Below are 23,971 nucleotides of genomic sequence, written 5' to 3' on the forward strand. Positions count from 1 at the left end.
TCATTAGTCTTAGTTTTTATGTCGTCTCTCGTGAGTGCACATCTATGTACAGCATACTATCCCCAATTCATTTCCATCCACCTTGTATTATATAAACATTATTAAAAGTATTATACACTTGGAACGTCAAGTTGTTAATAGGTAATGTATGTTCCTGTTGGGGGGTGGAATAGCACCTGAACTATAATAATACCCGGCGTGTCGTGTACCTCGTTCCGTGGCACGTGTACCTCTGCGGCTTTTCCGTTTTCTTGCACGCGCGCTTCTTTTCTTTTCTTTTCTTTTTTCTTTTTCTTCCTTTCTTTCTTTCATTTAACGATACAAGAGTTTAAGCACAATACGTATGCGATGAATAGTATAATCGTGTTCCTCTATTACTTAATCGTTATCGTTACATGCTCGTCCAACGGAGGAAACTGTTCGAAACAAATGAGCGGCGGTTTTCTAGCAAAAAGTATGAATTTTGACATCGTGTGTTCGTTGTACTCAACTATTAAACGATTGCATATTATATCTTTTTGTCAATGAAACTTTTCTCGTCGAGGTCACTGTATTACCCCACCCCTCATCGACGCGCGGCACCACGCACATACAAATACACGTACATACACAGCACGCATTCGTACACGCACGCACGCACGCGTCAAATGCATGCAGACACACGGCACAGATACATGACGCACGTATACGGAAACATGCAGCAGACACGCTCTTTTATTTCTCGTTCTCTTTGTCTCCAAACACGACATACGAGTAAAGGAATAAGTGTGTCGGTGTCGGTGTAGGTGTGTCTAGGGTGTTGGGTGTTGGGATGTGTGTGTGTATATATATATATATATGTGTGTGACTGTGTAAAGAGGGTGGAATTCGTGTAACAGTGAATATACATTGTTATACCTACCCCCACCTGCACAGGTGTGCGAATATATAGTCGAGGAATAACAGAGTCCATTTAGTTCGCATCGAGTTGCATCTTATCGCGTGACATCGCATTGCATCGTATCGCACAGCATCGTATCGCATCCATAATTGTAGCATACCGGTCCCGTCTGGCTCTGTGTCGTGTCGTGCCGTATCGTATAGTATAGTTATGGTATGATACCGTACCGTATCGTTTTGTCTGTTAATCGTACGATAAACTACGAATATTGCATAGTAATGTAATGCATGATCGTGTCTCGGGTGAACCGTAGCAAGCCCGGTCGGAGGAACGTCTATAAAACGACTCGAAAAAGGAGGTAGGTACATTACGTAGCCAGTGAGTGTATATATATATATATATATATGTGTATGTATATATATATATAGTGAAAGACGCTCTCGCGCTAAAGCCACTCCACAGCAACAGCGAGGTAGAAATTCTCAGACTGCGATGTTAAGGCAAACAAGAGGAAGCACTTCGCACAATATGGTGGAGATAGATAGATAGATAGATAGATAGATAGATAGAAAGAGAGAGTGAGAGAGAGAGAGAGAGAGAAAGAGTAACGTACGTGTATCGTGATTAGAGAGAATAAATATTCAGGTAGAGGTGAGACAACGTAAACACGAGAAGGAAAAAACAGAGAAACGAACGGGCTATTATCTTTCAGGAGACGACTACGGTTCTCTAGCGTGTACAGCGCAGTTCTCTGTATCCTTTTTTTTCTTCATATATATATATAAAATATACAAAAATATGTCGGAACGAATCTTCACAGGTCGAGCGTTGAAAGAGAGTCAATGCAATGTTGTGTGAATTAGATAGAGAGACGCTTACAGTGGATCTTTGGTAAGTTCCTTTTGGTAGGCAATCGGCGACTGTATCGCCTTCAGAAAGTCACGTTGGGTCTGCAGGATGGCAGTGATCGTTTCTACCCATTCCTGCTTCCGTGGCCCGGTTTCTTCGTGGGCGCTGCAAAAGAATCCGAGGCCAGGTTTCCGGGGGTCTGTCGATCGGATCTCGAACTTCTCCGGATCGTCGTAGCACTTTTCCAGGCTCATCTTATTCACCTGTCACGCCGAAAAACAACGCTCATTCAACGTTCATTCGAGCAACAAGGAACAACAACCGAAACGAATCGGGGTAAAGAGACACCCCCGGCCCGGAATTCGAATACTGGAAATTTGAATTTTCTGCCAGACAGTTTTACCAAATTACAACGCTATTTATATCGAGTCCGTCGTGGGGGATCGTCAAAGGACTCTCACCTGGATATGAGCTTTGTAAGTGTAGGCGGGATTCGTGAACTGCGTTTTCTTGCCGACAGCTTCGCTGAAGATGATGTTTTGCTCGAACAGAAAGACATGCCATTCCCTTCCTCTGCTCGAGAGATTCGACAATTCCGAGACCAACAGCGGACCGTGCAGCAACAATTTGCCCTGCGAGGTGATCTTGCCCTGAAAAGCAACACCGAGACACGGGTGAACAACGCCGGTACGAAAATCGTTAGCTGCGTTCTGCGAAGAGGATCGCTTACGTCGAATCCCTGCAGTCTTCCGACGTCCATCATGTCGTTGGCCGCCTTCGGGATAACGCGCATCACGTGAACCGCCGCTCTCAAACCTTCGATTTCCGAGGTTCTTCTTGTCCGTTCGGTGAGCCTCAACGCTTCCCTCAGAAGAAGTTGATACTTGGTGATTCTCTGCACCGGCTTGATCAGAAGGTCGCACAGCTGCAACCGGTGCCCGAGCTTCTGTCTCAGATCCTACGGCACAGGAGCAATCGCCGGTTCACAGAAACGAAAAATCCCAACGGGAGCTCGAGATATAGGCGTACCTCGAAGTAGGTGTCGATATGCTCGGAAACAATGTACTCGGAGACAGGTTTGTTTTGACAGTAGACGACGTACATGTGCAGCTTCCTTTCGTATCTCTTGAAAAGTGGACCGAGCTCCTCCGGCCGCTCCAGGCAACGTTCCAGGGCTTTCAAGAAGAAGCTGTTCGATCGGCAAAATCATCGAATTAAGTACGAACCTGTTTGTCAACCGTTCAACCGATTCTAACCGCGTTATAGGAGAAATTTTAAAGGAAAACTCACTCTCTGTGCCACTCGTAAATCGCCTCTAAATTGCCAAATACCATTTTATCCTTTCCGCCGCGCAAGTCCTCTGGCAAAGGGATCTCGCAGTCGGGATTCCGCATCAGCGCCAGGTAGCCCTCGACTATCTGCCCGAGATCGTTCACGTAATCCTTCTCGGTTTCCACCAGTTCTCGTATGACGAACTGTCGCTTCGTTAGAATGGTACATTCCGCGTCGGACTCCTCCGTGGAGATGTAAGGCGGATTGCTGGTCGTCGCCGTGACCGTTGCTGTCGACGTAGCCGTCGCTGTTGCCGCCGCCATCGTCGTCGTCGCTGCCATCCCGGTGACGCTTTCCGTCGCCGACATCGAGCCTTCGCTGTAGGCGTCTTCGTCGCCAGCAGCGGCGACGCTCGAACTCTTACCGCTGGGCGTTCGCAACAGACTCTGCCTCTCCTGGTTCTCCGTGTGCTGTTCCTGTCGTCGTGGTTGATACCCGTTATCCACCAACTCGTCATACTCATCCGTACTCATTCGACCGGGGCACACTTACCATTCTCTCTTTTACGATCTGCTCGATCTCTGCTAAATCGACCGTCGTAGCACCGTCCAGAATCTTCGTGGACCGCTCGGACACCTGTGACAGAACACCCGCCAATTGATTTGCAAGTTGCAATATAAATAATTCTTTCTTCGATGACACGAGCGACCGAGTAGCAGTCAATCTCACGATTGATGACACACACACACACAGTTTAAATCGGAATAACTTACATGGACCAAAGTCGACTTCGGTTTCTCTGTAATCTCAGTTTGAATTACTGATAAAAAAGAGTTATTCCGATTGAAAGTGTGGTGTCATCAACTATGGATGACTGACTGTCGTCTTGGAACGGTTTATCGAAACGTAAATAAAAAAAGTGTAGTTCCATGTAAAGATTAGGGTTGCTCTTGCAACTCGGTTCACACCTCGCGACCTACAGTGACTTCCACTAATATTCGGAGGCTCTTAAAAATCGCATAACTTTGTCAATATTGGACTATACTACTGGATTTTTTTTTTTTTGAGAACTCAGAACAATTGAATCGCTACATAACGCGAGAAAAATGTTTGATTAAAATCGCAATTGGTCGAAATTACAGAGAAAGTACTAAAAGTTGTGTATTTTGCAACATTTTTATGCGGGCGTATATTGAAAATTTAAAAAGTACGTTTTGTACATCTGTATCAATTATACATATTCTGAATATTTCATCTAAATCGGTCAACGTTGCAATCAGCCGCAAACGTTTAACGATGAAAACTTAAAGGCGAAAGTCGCATAATTTTGATCCTGTCAGAGAATTTCGCCCTTATGTGATCATTTTGGAACATCTATAGCTCATTGCAACGTTGACAGATTTTCATGAAATTCTCAGAATATGTATAATTCGTACAGCTCTACAAATCGTACTTTCTAAATTTTCAATGCAAGTCCACATAAAAAAGTTGCAAAATACAACTTTCAGTATTTCCTCTGCAATTTCGACCAATTGTCGAAATATCTCAGAATATGTACAATTCGTACAGCTCTACAAATCGTACTTTCTAAATTTTCAATGTAAGTCCACATAAAAAAGTTGCAAGCTACAACTTTCAGTATTTTCTCTGCAATTTTGACCAATTGTCGAAATATCTCAGAATATGTACAATTCATACAGCTCTACAAATCGTACTTTCTAAATTTTCAATGTAAGTCCACATAAAAAATGTTGCAAGATACAACTTTCAGTATTTTCCCTGCAATTTCGACCAATTGCAATTTTCGTAAAAACATTTGTCCACTTTATGTAGCAAACCAAATGTGCTAATTTCTTAAAAAAATATCCGAGTTGTTTGGTCCGATATTAACAAAGTTATACGAATTGTAGATTTGATGCTTTCACGGCCTGGAATGTACACATGATTAGTGACTTTCGGGAAAGAGCCGTGTCCAAAAGGAATTCGCCATCATTGCAGTTGGCTTCATCAGGGGTGAAGACACTCTGATACTCAGTATCGGTGTGGGAACAAATTCCTTTTGGACACGGCTCTTTCCCGAAAGCCACTAATCATGTGTAAAGTTATACGATTTTTAAAAGCGTCCGAATATTAGTGGGAGTCACTGTATACAAAGATTAGCAGCGTCGGATCACAGGGTTGAAACCCTCGGAGCGGGTATCATCCGATGCATTTGTTCTCTTGTGTGACGAGTAGCGATATTCGGCTGACCTAGTTGAAACACTGCACAACTGGATAATTAACGATTCTCCGTGCACGAATGATTCTCACCCGAGACTTTCCGCAACTTTCCGTGGGGATAGCGGCACCGGAGGCTCCGTTGGCGGTTCCAACGAGGATCGGGTCGGTGATGGGTTTCATCGGCGGCGGAAGTTCCAGATCGTCCTCGACGTCGTCCGCTCCGTTCTGCTCGGAGTAAGTCAGCGCCTCGACGTCGTCGGGCTCCGGCTGGTCCTTCTCCAGCTTGGAGATCTGCTCGATCTCGCCTTTCTCCTCTTCCTTGACGTCCACCTCGGTCTGAATGTCCGCGTCGAGGTCCGCCGCGTCGAGATCCGCCGCTTCGGACGCTGCAGCGGATACGTGCGTCGACGTGCCGGCCAAACCGGACGGCAAACCAGAAATGGATAATGGAGCGGCGGGCCTCGATACTCGCGTTTGCTCCGCGCCGCTGGGCAACTTGAATCGCTTTTCCGAAACGTGCTTCTTCAGCGTGGAACGATCGGCGGGCACGAGCGCGGTCGATGTGGACGCCGGCGTCGGCGTCGGCGTCGGCGTCGGTGTTGCTGCCGCTGCTGCTGCTGTCGCCGTTGCGTTCGTTGATTTCTCAACTTTACCTTGACTGAGCTTACGCAACGGTGGTGGCAGCCACTTTCGTCTGCACGGTCAGAGAATTACAAATTTCTCTTTCGGCTCGTCGGTTGTCCCGTTAAGGGGCTACGGACACCTTGAAATGTTGTACGACATTCAAACTGTACTCTTCCAAATTTTCTCTCGAAATTCGTAAAATTGTTAAAGGTTCTTGTGGAACTACCCCCTTATATACAGGGTGAGTCGCCCAACGTTTGCACCTCAAATATCATTGTTGTTTCTAAAGATACGTAAAATATGGTAAGGACAAAGTTGAATGGTATATTGGGGCTGACACGATGCCATAAAAAAATTTTGTCACCTTGACTTTTTAAAATGGAACCACCCTTTTTTAAACACCTACAATGATAGTCCCTTTCATTAGGAATGCAGTGACTATATTATTCCAAGGTCATTCAAGGTCACAGACAGAGAAAACGTATAAGATTTAGAATATGAAAGCAGAATACGTTTATCACGGTTGAGACTTGTAGGTGTTTAAAAAAGGGTGGTTCCATTTGAAAAATGTCAAGGTGACCTTGATATCTCTTAAAAAATGACATAAAAACAAAATTTTTTTCGGCATCGTGTCAGCCCCATTGTACCATTCAACTTTGTCCTCACCATATTTTACGTATCTTTAGAAACAACAAAGATATTTGAGGTGCAAACGTTAGGTGACCCACCCTGTATATATTTTCCTATTTTTCCAGGTGTATGCACGTAGCCCCTTAAATCTGCTTCCAGTGGATTTTCGGCTCGCATGTTACTCACCCGCTGAAACCGCGTCTCTTGTTCCCAGGAGAACTCGTGTTCGCCGTGCCGCTTCCATCGCTCGCGACGCTCTCTGAAATGGATAAAGGAAGGGTAGTTCGTTGGTCGAGAAGCTTGACAACGCAGGAAATTCAGAAATGATGCGTTCTAATCGATGAATTGTTCGCTCGAGGAAACCGGCAGCGTGTACGAGGCGCGTCTGCGGAGTTTCCCCGAGCGACGGCTCTATTGTACCGTAATAAAGTCGACCGCTATTCTATTCGATTCGCGAAGACTACTCCGGATCTTCGGCGGACGATTCAACTTTGCTGTTCCATTGTGTTCGGCGCAACGAGAAGTGGCATCGAGTGCGGAAGTAATACCTGGGAAAATACGTTCGAGGAAAATCGACGAACGAGAGCTTGAACGCTCTTAATCGTCGCTAATTGCGCGGTTGTCGGGAACGAACGCATCCCCAGGCTTAATCTCGAGAGGCTAGAAGAGAGGGAGAGAGAGAGATAGCCACGAGGAAAACCGCGCGTATTCCGCCTATCGTTTCGGTAGAAGTCTCGAGGCACACGAGCGTGCCTCGCGGCTGCCAACAAGTTAATGTGACACAATTTTAGAAAAGGTTATCGACCATCGGTGCAGAGTACGTCGATTACGACGAATATGTAACACCTTGCTCCACTGGTACGCCAATCGGAGACTCACCGGTCAAGGACATAGTTATCCCGGTACGTACATCGTCGTATTGATCCGATACGGCTGCGTCGGAGCGCGCGTACCATAAACGTTCTCAAATATATAACCGTATTTTGACACCGATCTACACCGGTGTGTACAGCATAATACAACATTGTACAGCGCGTACTAACGCCTGTGTAACATGTACCAATGTGCTCGCACGATTTTTCCAACTCGCGCTTCCCTTCGTCGCAGCGATTTCACTTTTTCAATTTTTCATTGCACCGTGTTTCTCGTATCCTGCATCCTAATCTACTTTGTTCGTCTCTGGTCCTATGTTGCTTCACCCGGTTCACCATCGGACGTTGCTTTACCCTAACTTATTCCGCCCCGCTTCGATCCGTACGTCTATCTCAACGTTTCAGACTTTTCCTCCTTCGCTTGAACATCTTTCCCCATTTAACTTTTACCGCATCGTTCCGCGGAGCGGTCCGGCACTCGCGATACAACCGAGAAGGGAACGATACCGCGCGAAAAACATCAAAAATTTCTCCATTTTCGAGAAAATTAACTTTTAGAATTCAGTGAGCATCGCCTGGCACATGTTCGCGAGAACTCGGCGAGCTTATGGCTCGATAACTATTTCGTCGCGACATATGGTATCTTTCGAACTTTTTCTCTGCCCGACCAGTGGAAGGTATCGATGTGAAAATGATGAGGGTATTCTTTTACGAATGTCCACCGATCCAGAGGCGCAGATTCGCGATCCCTTTCAGCCGTTTCATCGAGCTTTCAATAAGAGTCACACGCCATGACGGCTTCGCACGACCGGACTTGGTCCTCGTTTCATGAACCAGTGACAAAAGAATCGTACATCAACTTTTAAGGAGTCGTTGCAAAGCTTAGACCCCGGTCTTCGAATCTACGGCGGTTTCATTGACGGGGAAACTTTTTGAAAGGCTTCGGAGACGTTCGAATTTGCTGCATTTTTCTCGGGAAAGTGGGTCTCCGGATCTGCTACATTAAAATATCTCAGAGGAAAAGGAACACTGCGAAAGTTGAGGCTCCATGCTTTGATACGAGTCCAGAATCAAGAATCAGAGTCGAGAATCGGGGATATAGTGTTTAACCAGTCGAGCGCGTTCGACGTGTATACACGCGAATCCGAGACTCTATTGCATAAGTTCTATTGAATAAAAATGTAACTCTTTCTCATTTAGCTTTACAAGGGCTTTGGCTTCGATAATAGCCGCGTTCGGCCTGCGTTCGACGCGTATATTCGTCATTGCTTGATTTCAATTCCGCGCCGTGAGGGATTTTCGAAATTAAATTCCACGCTTAGGGTCCGATCCACCTGGGGAAACATTCGAGTAACGCTCTACATGATTTTGAAAAACGATTCCTTCGCGAGAAGTGTTTCATTGCTTCGCGAGAAGCGTTTACCCCTGCATTGCGAAATGTAAAACTCCACGCTTGACTGGTTAAATACTTTCTGGGTCCTGTATGGGTCGGTAAAGAGGGGTTCTACCGTGGCTTGAGGAAAATGTCGACGTACTGACCTGCGTCGTCTGGTAGCGTGCCGGCGATCACGTTCTGGGTGTTTAATGCAGCGGAGGACACGCCGGTGGTTACCGCAGCGGCTGCCGCGGCCGCAGCCGCAGCCGCCGCCGCCGACGAGGACGACGAGGACGAGGACGAGGACGAGGACGTTAGTCCGATGCCGGAGGACGCCGACACGGGTGTCGTGATACCGCCGGAGCTCGAGGAGGTTTGACTCTGATTGCTCCACCCTGGGTGGTATTGCTGTTGTTGTTGTTGTTGGTGGTGGTGTTGTTGTTGATGCTGATGCTGTTGGCTCGGAGTCTTTCTAGATGGGGACGTCTTGTTGGAAGCTGAGGGTGGTTGCTTCAACGCGCTCGTCGGCACCAACCCCTCCGGTGGAGGATCGACCTGTCCTTGCGCAACCAGCAGACGCACGTGGGTCCACTCGGCTGTGTTGACACCGCTGATGTTACTTCCATTTTCCAATACCTCGACTTGCTGACCTTTCGTCACCGTCAACTCCCTCGAGCCAGGTGCCGCCGAGTGATCCGCGATAACCCAAGTCAGCTCGGTTACGCCGGTCTGGAATCATTCATCGAGAACCATATAAACAAATGCCTCCTCCCCTCCTGGTCCCCACCCACAGTTTATGCGATTCTATAACATCGTTCGGGCCGGGTCGGGCCGGGGCAACTTGAACGATCGATCTTCCGTACCGGGCAGAGAAAATTTTTCCTCTGTCCGCCTTTTCCATTTTTACCGTAAGTGTCCGGATTATTTAAGAAGTTTAAAATAGCCCCGTGCGACCTTCCACCAGAGATTCCCGCGACACTAATGTTTTCGTCTCTCTCTCTCTCTCTCTCCCTCTGTGTGTGTGCGCTAAAAATTCCACCTTTTTCGCACCGTTCAAATTTTTCCCACGTGCCGCCGCTTAAAATAAACGTTCGACAAAATGCTGAAAACACGATGCATCGGTGCCGCCGTTGCGCAAATTATTTCGCGCGTACGCGAGAGCGACTTCAACGAGATTTTGCTCTTTCCGAATGATTTTCGCGTCCAGTCGTAAATTGCAAAGTAAGACGGAGATAACAAACATCGCGGCGGTGATCGGCGTACATGCGAGACAATTGACCACGCTACAATCGGACAATTTCAATACGCGTCTGCGACGTAGCTTTACGACTACGCAAACGGAAACCGTTCGACAAGGCGTGCAGCGCGCGTAGACTCGAAAAGCCTGAAACATTCGAAGCTGTATGAATCGCGCGACGTCGCTTGGAGCCGTCATAGTCAAGTTTAGCAGCCGAGATCTATCACGTTCCGGAGACGGGGATCTCCGTTCGGGCCAAGGCGCGGCGACGCGGTGGGACTTTGAACTTGGAGCGTAAAAGATTGACGAGAGCTAAATGAAAAACCCGAGCACCCGGACGAGATGCGCAGGACCCGTTGAGACGAGTTCAAATCGGAGCTGAGCAAGTGGAAAGTTGAAGGGAGAGGAGCGGAGACGAGCGCGGATTGACAAAATGCCGAGAGCACACCGATTATCTATGACTTTGCGGACCGATGGAGCGTTTAATGGATTACCGATGCTCCAGTGATTTCGATTTTATCGAAATAGCTCGTCTTCGGTGGACAGTCTGCGGCCTCCTAACCGTACCTAACGCGCCTATATTCCTCTCGAGGAGCAAACAAACGAAAACACAGGCATGAATGGTAGGTGCGTGGGGTGTCGATTCCCGTCTCTCCTTCTCCGTGGTTATCGCGTCTCGGTTCGCAGGTCGTGCTATTTACTTTCTGCCATTACGCGCGCGAAAAGATTCGCCCGCGATAACCGCCGCTTGACGCATCGCCGGAGATAAGCGTCTCGGCGATCGTGGTCGCAGCAGAACGCGACTTCCGGAGAAACGGAAATAAAGGTGCGGAGCGTGTGGTCACCTTCGAGAAGCATTAATAACTCGAACGCTCTCGCGTCAGCGCGTCTGATGCGCGCGATCCGCCTCCGTCGAGTAGATATCGCATTATCGAGTAAAACGAGCGTGCACTCTGGAGAAGCCCTCAGGACACGACACAATTTGTCCGCGGTGAAATATTAAAATTCGCCGAGCAACAACGTCATCGGACGATCGACCCGTCGCGTTCTTCACGCAATACGACACGTAGTTCGCAGAACCGGGAAGCGATCGAGGTAGGATCGAAAGTTCCCGATCGCGAATCCGGATCGGGGCTGGTCGTGCGCGGCGAGGATCCGACCGCTTCTATGCACGATTGTGCGACGATAAACGGCCGAGAAGTCAAAACAGTTAGAGGAAGCTGACTGCTCGTGGTCCTGCGTCGCATTCCGCCCGACGAAAATAGACTTTTTCCACGTGCCAAATTTTGTGCCGATTCTACTCGAATCTTCCTCCGCGCTCTCGATACGCGTCTTATCGAACGAAGGACCCTCCGTCTCGGCGTGCTCGTCCGCCGGGAAATTAGGACAGCAAGATGATCTCTCGGTCCTCCACACAGATCTCTTCGAAGCAACTCCGTTCGGCGATGTTCGAGCTCGATCGAAGATTCGAACGCGAGGAACAAACGTTGCGGGCGGAAGCCAATAATATACTGCGCTCGGCGTCGAACGTTGGACGCCTCGCTTCCGCAGGAAACGCGAGCACGATTTTCTCATTGATCTCGCGGAATCGCCGGAATCGTCGATCAATTGCGGACACTCGAGCCGGAACGACAAGCGTGCTCGTCTTTCCACAAATCGACATGCACCGGCGAAGCATCCTCGACGCGTCCGAACGTCGAATTCCGAGCGACATTTCCTGTCGAGTCTTGCGGAATTGTCGCCGGGACAGCAATTACAGACGGTCGAGGAGTGCACGGAGATCCGTATCGGCAGGGCGGATGACATCCAGCGAGGAGATCGCACGCAAAGGGGGTAGCATCGTCTCGAGCGGTAAATCGGCAGGGAACGACGCCGAATAAGGACAGCCTCGATCGAGGACGAAGGCGGAAAACCGCGGATGTGGCTACCGATACGGCGGCAACGGACGTGGACGTTGACAGCACGGTTCAAACGAGAAAAACGATGGTGCATCGAAAAAACGGATCGATTACGTAACTTCCTTAACCCGTTGCGCTATAATTTTCTCGGTATCGACGACGACGAGAGTCTCTCGGACGTTTAGGATCGCCCGGAAGAACCGGAAACGGTCGTTTTCGTATTCCTGCAGTCTAAACGCGTTTTCGGTAGCTTCCATTCGAAAACTTCGCGAACGAGGCTCGAAGTTGTAGGGCAAGGGGTTAACCCGGTAAAATATGCCAACGACTCGAAGAGGAGCGTGCAAATAATTGTCGCACGATACCCCGCGGGTTGCGACTGCGGCTGCGGCTGCGGCTGCGGCTGGGTCGTTGGAGAGTTCGCACCGGAGCGAGCGTTTCCCTCTTGAACGACCGAATAAGGGCACACGCGAGCAAGGGGGTGGTAATAGTTTTCGGGCAAGAGAGGATTGATCGTCGCGTCGCGGCACCACTGCACCGTCGTCGCACTTGCCCAAAAGATTTTCGGGAAATTGGCTGGCGAGAGAAGACAAATTATCGAGGAGGGAGGATCTCGGGGAAGTATGCGATGCCAGCAGCAGCAGCAGCAGCAGCACCGCGCATACGTGATAGGCGGCACAGAGTTTCGTAGTGCTCGAGTACCTGGGACAGAGAGGTCTGACGGTGCAAACGACGACTCTGGAACGAGCCCGGAGTGTCGATCGTGTGCTGCCTGGATAGGGCAGCGTGCGGCTGAGCAACGGAGGTCTGCCGGAACCAGGGTAACGAGATCTTCCTGCGGGCTTTCTGGACCATCGTTGCAGGCTTTCCTGCTGGCGACGTCATGACAGTTTCGCCTCGTGCTCTCGCAGTTCACGTGTGGAAATAGAACGGTCGAGCGTACACGGCGAAACACCGAACAATCGTCGCCCGTACGACCGACATGGTTTTTCCGCTGTCTGTCTGTCTGTCTGTGTGTGTCTCTCTCTCTCTCTCTCTGTTCTTCTCACGGACGAACAACCGTTCGAAAACGCAACTATCGGACTTGGATGAGATCGGTCGTGTCGGCAGCCGCTCTCACCGTCGAGCGGACGACCTGTTCGACCCGAGTGTCGCGCCCGTACTGAGCCTGTTACCTATCAGCCTCCTTCCCTGTCCCTGTCCCTGTCCCGTCGATCTATTTCTCACCCCTTCGCCCCTTACCCCCTTCCGTCCGACGCCGAGTTTCCGCGTCTCTTTTCTTCCTCGATAGTCTCTCGCCTCCCGTACACACGCGACCCGTTCCCGACGCGCTTGCTCACTTTTCGATTATTCCCGAACCCCACCCAAAACTGCTCTTGCTCGCTCGCTCGCTCGCTCGCTCGTCCGCTTGCTCGTTGGATGATTTGGTTGGTTCGCTGGTTTCATTCGTCCCATCCAAACCGGCAGAGCGACCGGTGCACGACTTCCGTTGCAACCTTCCCGGTTGGTTACGTTCAGAATACCCGGATCGTTTCGATACTGCATTCCCAATCGCATTTAACAAGCCCTTCGAGGCAAATCCTCCGGGAGGTTCGTGTCTCTCGGTCCTACCCTCGGCAAAGGATGTCTATACGACCTTGATCAATCATACTCTTCGACAGAAAAGCCACCCGGGGGTGTAGTCGAAGAGCCTGGCTAAAATGCTGCAGCGGTTTCTAACCAACGACTCTGAGGAGCTACGATCAGGATAGGTGAACGAACTCGGGGAGGAACAACGTTTTATGAGCAATCGGGTACCACAAGGGGTACAATTTTTTGTGCGGAGAATACCACTGATTCGCGGTTGTACCGCACAGTTATCGTATCAATTATTTTCCGAGGTTGCGCGATGGAAAATAATTGATTCACGCGATATACGAACATGACGTTTCGTTCGAAGCGAAAGCTGCCTTAGTATCAAGCTCAAAATTCCGTAAGTTAACGATCTGTTAACAATTAATGTCAAGGAAATGGCAAGGTCGTAGATTCGTCGTCTGCTTATTGCCGACCTGGCCAGATTTGTCAGAGCTATGACTCAAGGGGTTGTCCTACAGGATGTACAGGGTGCCCCAGGTATTTACAACCTCGCAGAGAAGGGGATGATTCCCCGGTGGTAAACCGAGTGTAAAATACAGTTTCGTCTGTTGAGGCTTTCGGGTGTAAGCCGTGTCCTAAAGGAAGAAATTTCCCAACGTTTCGCAAGCATTGCAGCTAGCTTCATCAGGGGGTCGGAAGACACACTGATACTAACGTGTGTCGGATTTGTACTCCACTTATATAGTGGGGTTTGCTCATTGTTCCGGTTCGGTAAGCACCAATCAGAGTAGACTTTCAATTGGGCGGCCGAACAATTAAAAAAAGAGAGTGTAAAATGTTTTGATTGGATTGCTTCTGTCCTCTCTCTGATTGTACTAAGGCACCCTGTGTCGGGGATAGAAACAGTTTCGAAACTGCGTGAAGTAACGTTACGTCGGAATTGAAACGTGACGCCTTACCTTGTCCGAGTCGGTGGTGTTGGTGGACCCGAAGGATGCCAGGGAGTTCCTGTCCAAGTTCTCGACGCTGTCGTCTAGAGAGGCGCACTCCTCGAGATCTCTGCTCGATCGTTGACTCGAACTCTTTTTCGCGGGGCTCTTCGGCATGCTTAAACTGAAATACGTTTCTTGGATAACCTCGCGCAATCTCTTCACCCACAACTGCTTGGCATCCATCGAATTGGCACGGAGAACTACTCGCGTGTCGCTGGTCGGCGCTCGGCCCGTCCAAACCGCGAATTTGCACTCGTCGCCCTCGATGTGCTCGGTCACGCCCAGTTCGGAGGTCATCAGACGGCTCTTGTATATATATTTCACCTAAGGCGCGATAAAATTGTTTATTCGCGACATATGCGTGTGTTGACACATTCGCGGCCGGCGCGGCGATTAGGTGAACGCCGTGCACAACTTTCAAAAGTGTACAATCGAGTAGCGCGAATGTCTACTGTTCAACCCTTAGCACTCGAAGCTACTTTAACCCCAAAATGAAACATTTCCTGCGTCCTAGAATATTTCCCTTCTACATATATTTTTTTTTTTGAAAATGAAGCAATTTACTCCTACAATACTGAAATGTTTAGTAATTTATTAAATACAAACAAATTTAATAATCTACAAAATATTTTGAATAATGATACATCAATCTTTAGTGGTGCCTTACAGTCACCATTCGAGTGCTAAGGGTTAACACGAGGTTTACGGACAGGTAACATAGACTATTTCTAAAAAAAAGTTGGCTAAAAGACTTAGAACGACGCGCGTCGCGTCACCGGTCTCGAATGCGTCGACAAAATTGTTTGTTTGCTATCCTCGCGAGGATTACCCACCTTCCCGGCGGAATCTTTGACCTCTTTGCTGAACAGCAGGTACAACTCGAAGAGGAATATGTGCCGATCCCTGCCTTTTCTGATCAGTTGCTTCGGATCCCACACGGTGAACGAGTCTTGCAGCACTACGTCGCCAAGAGTGTCTATTCTTACGTCGCATCCTTCCAGCATGCTCAAATGTAAGGCATCGTTTGCTTTCTTAGGCACATTTAACATCACTTCCAAGCCGTCTTTTATCTCGCCCTGTCCTTCTTGGCAGCAAGCCTGAGAGTTCGGGTAAACGGGGAAAAAAAAACGGAAATTTCAACGAAACCGGAATAGATAAAAAACGGTGAAACATGTTTGCAAGCGCGCGAGTACGAATGCGTTACTCGCTTGGTCGATCAAATGCTCTTTAAACGGGAATAACTTGTTTTTACTCGTGATTGAATCGGCCGCGATATTTTCTAAACAATTGTTTACATGCCGTGTAAAGGAGTCCGGTCTAATTTTAAAAAAGTTCCTTCGTTTTAAAGCGTACATGATCAATTACGCGAGCCACTGTATACGCTGTACACCAGAAAATAGCACAAGAAAACGAAGCCAGGTGGAAACGCTATCGATTAATCGGCCGTGACGGTACCTACGTACCTGAAGATCTTTGAGGAGCAGCTGATACTTTGTGATTCTCTGCACGGGTTTGATTAGGTACGCGGCGATCGGATGCTCGACACGATGCTTTCTTTGCAGTTCCTCGAACCATGTGCCGCCGTGAGCGACCAGGAACTGGTTGCTCTCCGGTTTATTTTTACAGTATGTCACGTACATGTCAAACTTGGGCGCCTACGCGAAACAAACACGATGCGAACGATTAAATATGATGAGATTAATTCCGATCGAGACGGAAATCAACGGAAACTCGGGACCTACCCAAGTGACGAAACAATGCCCGACGTCCTCCGGCATGGTCTCGTATTTTTCCAATTCGCGGAGAAATATATTGCTATGAAACTGATGGATCTCCTCCATATTGCTAAAGATGATCGATTCCCGACCTTGCAGTCCCGCCGGAATGTTTCCTTTGCCGCATCGCGTTTCCTCCAGAAAGCAACGAATACAGGTTTCCAGATCTTTCACGTAAGTGCGTTCCGTCTGGAGCAGCTCCGCCATTATGAATCTGTGGATGCGCAAGAAAACCATAAGAGAGATTCCACGAGATGGAAAACAAGCTCCTCGGACAACAAAAACGCTTACTCTTTTCGCCGTGCCGATCGTCTTTTCTCCTCGTTCAATTCCTTGAGGTCCTTCCCCTTGATCTTCTCCTCGAGCAAAGGATCAGAGTTACGGTCGATGGACAGATCTTTCTGGCCGTCGTCGGATTGGATTCCTAGATCATCTTCGATCTGCGTCTTGTAGCAATCCATACGCGTGCTGAAGTCCTTGTATCGTAGATCGACTTCGGCTACGGATTGCTTGATAGCGGCTGCGTGAGCATGACCCTTCTCGACCAAGTTATCGGCGAGTTGTATCAACAGCTTCACACGTTCTCTCGTTTCCTACGAGCAACAAGAGCAAGGGGATCGAATCGTAATCGGAATTCACCGAGGGAACAAGAACATCTTACCTTTGCGGCTCCCTTGAACTCATTGTGCTCGCGCAACAATTGCTCGTTCTCGATACGATTTTTCCCGACGTTGGTATGGGTGGCCAAATACAACTCGCCGGTTTCTCGAATCCACTCCAGGGCCTGTTTAGCGCTGCGCTCGAAAAGAACGTACTGATGACACTGGTCCAGTCGCTTTTTACGTTGCGTCCAATACTCGAGGACTCGGTTCTCCTTACTGAGTAATTCTTCCAAAATACCTGAAGAGAACGGCCGAACGTGAGATCGTGGCTGTCGTGCCGGTTTAGGTATAAAGTGAACCGAGCCGAACGTAACAAATCCCGCGAAACACGTACTTTTAACTTTATTCTCGGAACCGGCGCTGTTCGACTGATAGCTATAAAATTGTAGGCTGCGATTCGTATATTTCAGGAATGTTTCCGCGGTTCGCCGTACCAACGTGCAAGCTTTCAAAAATGCTTCCTTCTGTTCCTGATGCTTGCCGACCAGCGTCGGCACTTGCGTCGCTTTCTCGCCGGAGGCACACCAATCTTCGTCTCTCTTATACTCGCGTTCGAGACTATCTAACACGGAGCGCACTTGCTCCGCGGTTTTGTAAAAATTAATACTAGCGGTCACTAATTTATGTCTCTCCTCGGCGCACGTGACCAGTTGCTGCCATCTCTTGGTCACGTCCTCGGCGACCTCTCTTATGCTCTTCGGATCGTAATGATTCGCGCTGACCAGAGCGTCCGCTCTGTGCTTCACCTGCCGAACAATCGAATTCTATAATCTTCTCGTAAACAGAGCGAAGTATTTCGAACGGGTCACTCGAATATCCGTTACATGCAAACTGATACTCGGGTGACTCGTCTACCATAAATGAGAAAGAAGAAAATCATTGTTTTACTTGGACAGCCGAGGTATGCGTCTTTTCTATAGCAACTTGGAACTGCTCGTGTTCCAAGCGAAGCTGCTCGGCGTCCTGCAGGTTCTCCGGAACTCTCAGTGACGCCAGCAGCATCGCCTCCCCGTTGCGAATCCAATTGGCTACGTGTGTCGCGTCCGTCTGCAGTTGCACCAATTGGGAGGCTTGTTCCAGGCGAACCCTTCGCATTTCTGCCAAATCTTCCGCGTCCATTTCTCTCTCGTTCAAGAACTCTAGTAACACTTGAACCCTAGACGCGGCACTGTGCTGACCGTCCGCCATTATACATACTCCAGATTGTTCGAGCACCTGTACCGATTCGAAATCCGTGAATTTTCAATGTTCGTACGAACAAGAAGAATTTTTATCCGAGCGATGCTTACTTGAGCGAGTTCCTGGCCTTGTTGCAGAACTTGAAAGGCAGTGTTCTGCATATGAGCAACGCCGTCGTTATGCACGCGCAACAGCTGCTCCGGTGATCCCTCTCGAGGAGGACCTTGCAGCTCTTGCGCCCACATCTCCAGCTGACCACTCGCTTCCAGAGCATCCCTTTCGAAAACGCGCAATCGCAGGCAGAATTCGAGTCTGAGCTTTCTAGTAGCCCACAAATCTTCCAGTTCCTGTCTCAAACCGGCCAGCCTGTCAAGCGCAGCTTCCACCGCAGCGATCTGTAAGAGAATTGCATCGGTTTTAGCTGCCCGCCGTTCCTCGTCTCAAAAGCAGAGACGAAAAGATTGCTCACCGAGCCGGTACTGTCAGGAGCATCGGTAGATTCCCGAAGTTCCCGAAGCAACGCCTCGCCCTGCACGATGGTGGATGTGCAAGCTTCCAAGCAAGAGGCCCTGTGCTGCGCGCACTGTTCCAGCAATCTCTCAGCAGTCTCCAGATTCTCCGCGACCTCGTCCTGCTGCAGCTCTTGCCGCAATTCGTCGACCCAACCGCTCAACTGGCCAAACAAACAAACGTACGCGTCGCGTCACGTGCCTCGATCGATTCCTCCTCCTTAATCCGTCACAGCATTACGGTCAGAAATACGATACCTCCTTCTCGTGAGTGTAAAACACGACCGCCAAATCCAATCTTCGTCTACGTTGCTCGACTCTGGCCGCGAAACTACTAACATGAGCTTCCAATTCTTGCGCAACCGTGTATATCTCGTCAGCGGCGCATTCCCCGGTGTGCGCTAATTCTTGCGCAGCGGTGAGCAATTTGGTGGCGTTCGTGTACGTATTCTGCGCCGAGGAAAGCACATTAAAATCATCGGAACACGGTTTTCTCGATCAAGGAGAATCGTCGAGACATCAGTATACCTGCGCGACGTTCTCAAAATGCTCGTGGCTCTTCTGGTAGACTCTGGCCTTCTGAAGATTACGACCCACTCCCGTGTTCTTCCTAATAAATACCTCGCCGTGATTCGTCAGCCAATCCAGCACTTGCTTCACGTCCTCTTGGAATAATCTGCAACCGATCCGGAGTCTTTCACTCTATATATGATCGCAACAAAACAATGCTTTGAAGGGCAAGGGACCTGGGGACGTACCTTAACGCGAGACGCTGATGCAGCTTCACTTTCCGAGCATGCCAACGCGCTTCCAATGCTCTGTGATGACCCAATATTTGGTGAATGACCGCCAAAACGTGAGACGCGCCCTCGCTGTAGTCGGCAGCCGGATTTCCACTCATACCGGAATGTCCGTCGATGCCGTGTCCATCTTGGCTCTAAATAAAAGCGAGCATCTTCAATTCGCGTTTGACCATTCGGCATTTGTTCGAAGCGTAAAGCGAACAATCTACTACCGAGTACCGACAGACAGCTTCGTCGAATCCGTGAGTAGACACGGTTCAAGCGACTGGCACAAGCAACCGAGCAAAACATGCAATCTATTCTTGTTTCGTCGAAGCGTGTCGTTCGCGAAAGGTACGAAAGGAAAAATTAGATGAACGAGAAAAGCTGATCCGCGCAGAATACAAACATGTACACTACATGCACACACCAATGGACGTACATGTTTTCTGGCCGTATGGTCTATTCCTTGTGGTTGATTACAGACTTGCACGAGATGATCCAGTTGATAAAGAAGCTTCTTACTGGTACTATGTACCTAAACAATAGGATTACCCAAAACCGTGTTAAACATTTGCTAAGCATTTCGTGACGGCGTTTGAACGCCGTCGGAACATTAATACACTCGGATTCGCACGATAGTACAAAATTAACGAGGATAGAACAACGACCGGAAGTCGTCGTCACCTCGAGGATAATCTCCGATGGGCGTGCACGCGAACCTGACCGGTGTTTTCGTTCGAAAAAGAGTTAACTCTCACCATCTACCGACCACCCTGTTTATACCAAAGCGCACGTCCACCGGTTAGAAGCTATAAAAGGTAACAAGATACTAATTGTCTCGTACGTAATCGATGCGAAACGTATCCGAGTTCGAACCGTGAATCGAACTCAGGCTGTGACAGACTTGTAGCATCGAGCCTAGTCCGCTCAAAAGTGCTTGATACGCGTCATACACCTGTTAAATATCATTCTCCATTACTATGAAAGACATGTACGACTTGTTTCTCAGTATTTTCGTCGTCTCTTTAAATGTATAGATTCTCTATTCACGCGTATCGAATCGAAATGAAATAACACGAGCCGCGGTCGCAACCGTGAATCAAGTTCGTTCGTTTTCGTTTTCGAATCCGAAGCGATTTGATTAGAAATGAATTGAATTACCTCTGTGTAAGCCTGACACATCGCCTCGTAAAGCGACTGGTGTTGCCGTATATGAGATTCTAGAATCGGTATTTCGTTCGGTAAATTGCCAGCGTCGCAAGCCTGACTCCATCCCGAGACGCTGTCGACGTACTGCTCGGCCTTATGGTGAAAGACAACGCTCAAACTGAGAACCGCGGTTCGCTCGTCCAGGCCGGCAGCAAATTCTTTCCAGGCTCGATCCAGACGACCGGCAACGGCTCTGACGTGTCCCGCAGCGTAATGTTGCGTCTCCAGCAACCGACTGGCCATCGTCAGAATTTTATTCACGTTCACGTAAACGTTCATCGAGCTCATGGTGAAGTGTTTGTGCTCCTCCTGAAAAGTTTTGGCCAGCTGATAAGACCGGCCGATCTCCACGTAATTCCCAAGAAATCTTTCTCTGTTGTGGCAAATCCAGTCGAACATTTTCTCGCAGTCCTGCTCGAACAGTCGCAGCTGAAAGCACTGGTCCAGCTTCATCTTCTTGATGTGCCAGACCTGCAGGAGATGTTGCTGTGCCGCGTGCACGGAATCCAAGTGCTGGATCACCAGAGCTTCCAATGCTCTGCCATCGGGATCGGTGCCTCCGATCGCGCCGCTCTCGATGCTACCTCCTTCGCTGCTGGTCGTAGCCATGCCTGGAATTACAAAGATTAGAAATTAGAGAAAGTAGGGAGGAAAGTGCAGCACACTCGGTTGGAAATTAAGAGACTTTTACTGTTGTTAAATCGTTGCAGCAGCCGTTGACCGACCACTTCGATCTCCTCCACCGGAACCTTCACAATTTTCTTCTTCATCTCGTTATGCAGATCGATTCCGTGTTTAGCTCCGGCCACGTCGTCCGCGAAATCGTTACGACTCAGATCCTCCTGCAGGTCGTCCAATCGATCGAGAAGATCGGCCGCCTGCCACGTGAAATCTTCCACCGCGAGCCTCGTATCGATCCACTGTGCATGGTCGTATTGTAACGATCCGTCCAAATCCGAGGTCAATTGCGTTGGATCTATTACTTTCGCGAGAGCGTCTAAGCTTATGGTGTTTATCTGAAATTATAGAGATCATTACCAAATCTTCTCGTTGCCAATGGTAGTCGTCCATTCTTCCTTTACGGAAATCTTGCTTACCTCAAAATTATATTTCTTTTGCTTAGCCAAGGTTGTCCGTTGTTTTTGCCAGAAGTTCTCTGGTTTTATGATGAAGGCAACGTGAACCGATCGATGGAAATGTTCGTGCAACACCTTCAAGAGAGAAGAATTGGCTCGTGATTTTCAAGGCAGATTACTGGCGTCTACAGTTCATATAAATTACAGGAGTTCAAAGAATCAACCTTTAAAATCGGTTTAACAGAATCCCAAGTAGCACCACGCATGTCCACGATAACCGTGAAACGTAACCCCCTAGCCTCGTCGCTGGGTACTGTCAAGAGATACTGTAGCAGGCGACGATAGTCCTCAGGTTTTGCACGTTCTCGTCTAGGAGTGGTAGGAAAGACAAGTACCGGTCCTCCCCTACGGTCTCGGCCACCCGGCAATATGGCCAGACGCTCTTGCAGCAAAGGCAAAACCTCTGCTGCTCTGGTTCCATCCATGTCCTCTATTTTTGTTGATCGAGCCGTAGCTAACCAAACGTTTGTACAATTATGATTAAACTCGCCAGACGAGAGACAGTCTTCTCGTTTTCAAGCAGCTAAGTTGAGACATATTTTGCCTGAAAAAGTCCGCTGATCTCTGTGATGTTTTATGAAATTTTTTATTCAAAAATCTCTGTGATCATTTACTCACGCGTACGACCGACGTTCAGTATATTCTTCGACGCATAATTCTCCTATCGCATCGTTCGAAAAGGGTATAAAAAAAGCGCACAGTAGGAACTCTGCGAAATTGTATCTACACGTTCGAGGAACGTACGTCAAATCGACGGGGTTTGCCGATGTTGCGAACAGCTTTCGGAAAAATTCGGCGAATCGTTAGAATTCCAGAAAACAGAACGGTGTGCGTAGACTTGAAGTAAAGCCTATCGTTGCATCCATTGTAGTCGTGATCGCGCTACTCGAGCCACACAACCGTTACCACTGTCATAGCATCGTTGTAAATGCAGATATTATTTTTTATGCCCCTTTCGGTAAACGATTCAGCGTGAGGACAACGCGACGGACAAAAGTTGGCTGGCTTTGTTCCGCGCATCGAAAACAAATTGGTCTTTTCTGGCCTTTTTTTTTTGTTGCGGTGTGGCGTATTCTCTTTGAATATATACGTCCGTTGTGATCCACGAATCACGAGTCGAAGAACACGGGGTTGAATTGAAATGAAGAACGTCTCGCTTACCCGTTAAAGATCAACTCGAAGAAACTTCGGCGGTCCCGATTTTCTTCCCTGCACCATACACACATTCGTTCTGCTAGACGAACTACGGCTCATATCCTTTGTTCCCGAACGTGAAAACTTTTGCAGTCGCGATCAGTGCGAAACCGCAAAACTGCTATCTGCCAATGGCAGTCTGCCATGTTCGCACGGATTCGTTCGAGCAGGAACTTTTCAACGACCTCTTCGCTCGAACATCAACGTAGAAAATACACGCCGATGCGAGTTGATGTCGTGTGGTGGCAGCACAAAATTTTTTAACTCTTCCAGACGAAAATTTGTCGAAGCCTACGGAAAAATCGTATTTCCAAATTCGTTAACAAAAGTCTATACTCGACACCGTGGAAATTCTTCTTGCTACGTTTCACGATTAGACCTTGAACGTATACGAACGTCTCGAAAGACGCTCCCGGATAATTAAGAAACGAAGCTCTCGAATTGTAAAGTATCATGCCGTTACCAATTTATTCTGCATACATATATGTGTAGATACATATACTACGTGCATACTTGGATTGATCTCTGCGAAGGTTGATCGTACGATAAATTATACATATTACATTCGCCTCGATCGTCGTCCGTTACATTCTACATAACTCTCTAATCATCTGCTTTCGTTTCACGTTTACGATTCATCGATGTGATTCGAAGATACGGTACGGTTCAAACGATACGTGTTACATGCGTGCTTATGTACATAATATATGTATATGCACTTATACATACATCCATAATGCTCGATTAGTATCCACAAGAGAGGTTTCCTGGGTTTATGAATGACCGTTATTTATAGAAATTATTACGAATCCGTTTACTCGATTTACTACGCAAACAATCGATAATGATAAATTCTTTCCAACTTGAATGAAATGTCTATCATATCATATCAATTGTTTGCATGTACTTAGGTATTGCATACATACTTACGTACATACGTACATGTATAAAATTGATAAAATACATGTATACGCGTATGTACAGAATTTTACTCCGCAAAGTCGCACACTTCGGACGACGCAACGCGACGTTAAAGAGGGCGGAGAAAAGATTCTCTTTGATTTGATTGGCTGATGATCCGCCATTGCGACAGTGCTGCCT

At 48.3% G+C, this 23,971-nt stretch overlaps 1 protein-coding gene across 7 annotated transcripts in view; it reads right to left on the minus strand.

Annotated features, from left to right (window-relative positions):
* Positions 1–23,883, minus strand: part of Trio (trio Rho guanine nucleotide exchange factor) — a 31,245-nt gene extending 7,362 nt beyond the window's left edge. For 5 of the 7 annotated variants that reach the window (XR_013082790.1, XM_076793565.1, XM_076793568.1 and 2 more), the window contains exons 1-28: positions 22,838–23,883; positions 21,841–22,130; positions 21,638–21,751; positions 21,232–21,556; positions 20,493–21,151; positions 20,176–20,286; positions 19,305–19,483; positions 19,075–19,222; positions 18,805–18,996; positions 18,507–18,710; positions 18,148–18,432; positions 17,747–18,073; positions 17,193–17,604; positions 16,858–17,096; positions 16,488–16,789; positions 16,164–16,410; positions 15,885–16,076; positions 15,255–15,518; positions 14,389–14,745; positions 8,887–9,451; positions 6,662–6,734; positions 5,312–5,915; positions 3,554–3,637; positions 3,020–3,477; positions 2,759–2,918; positions 2,460–2,687; positions 2,191–2,379; positions 1,760–1,992 (exon numbers count right to left, since the gene is read on the minus strand). Coding sequence is in view for 6 of the 7 variants with exons in the window: in XM_076793565.1 (XP_076649680.1) it covers positions 1,760–1,992; positions 2,191–2,379; positions 2,460–2,687; positions 2,759–2,918; positions 3,020–3,477; positions 3,554–3,637; positions 5,312–5,915; positions 6,662–6,734; positions 8,887–9,451; positions 14,389–14,745; positions 15,255–15,518; positions 15,885–16,076; positions 16,164–16,410; positions 16,488–16,789; positions 16,858–17,096; positions 17,193–17,604; positions 17,747–18,073; positions 18,148–18,432; positions 18,507–18,710; positions 18,805–18,996; positions 19,075–19,222; positions 19,305–19,483; positions 20,176–20,286; positions 20,493–21,151; positions 21,232–21,556; positions 21,638–21,751; positions 21,841–22,101 (7,412 nt within the window). In the remaining variant the exon portion in view is untranslated. Of the gene's footprint in view, positions 1–1,759; positions 1,993–2,190; positions 2,380–2,459; positions 2,688–2,758; positions 2,919–3,019; positions 3,478–3,553; positions 3,638–5,311; positions 5,916–6,661; positions 6,735–8,886; positions 9,452–14,388; positions 14,746–15,254; positions 15,519–15,884; positions 16,077–16,163; positions 16,411–16,487; positions 16,790–16,857; positions 17,097–17,192; positions 17,605–17,746; positions 18,074–18,147; positions 18,433–18,506; positions 18,711–18,804; positions 18,997–19,074; positions 19,223–19,304; positions 19,484–19,770; positions 19,867–20,175; positions 20,287–20,492; positions 21,152–21,231; positions 21,557–21,637; positions 21,752–21,840; positions 22,216–22,837 lie in introns of those variants that run through there. The other 2 variants (XM_076793567.1, XM_076793566.1) reach the window with 2 other exon arrangements.
* Between the last annotated feature and the right edge of the window lie 88 nt (positions 23,884–23,971).

Source organism: Halictus rubicundus, chromosome 9 (genome assembly GCF_050948215.1).
Source record: "Halictus rubicundus isolate RS-2024b chromosome 9, iyHalRubi1_principal, whole genome shotgun sequence".
Taxonomy (NCBI): domain Eukaryota; kingdom Metazoa; phylum Arthropoda; class Insecta; order Hymenoptera; family Halictidae; genus Halictus; species Halictus rubicundus.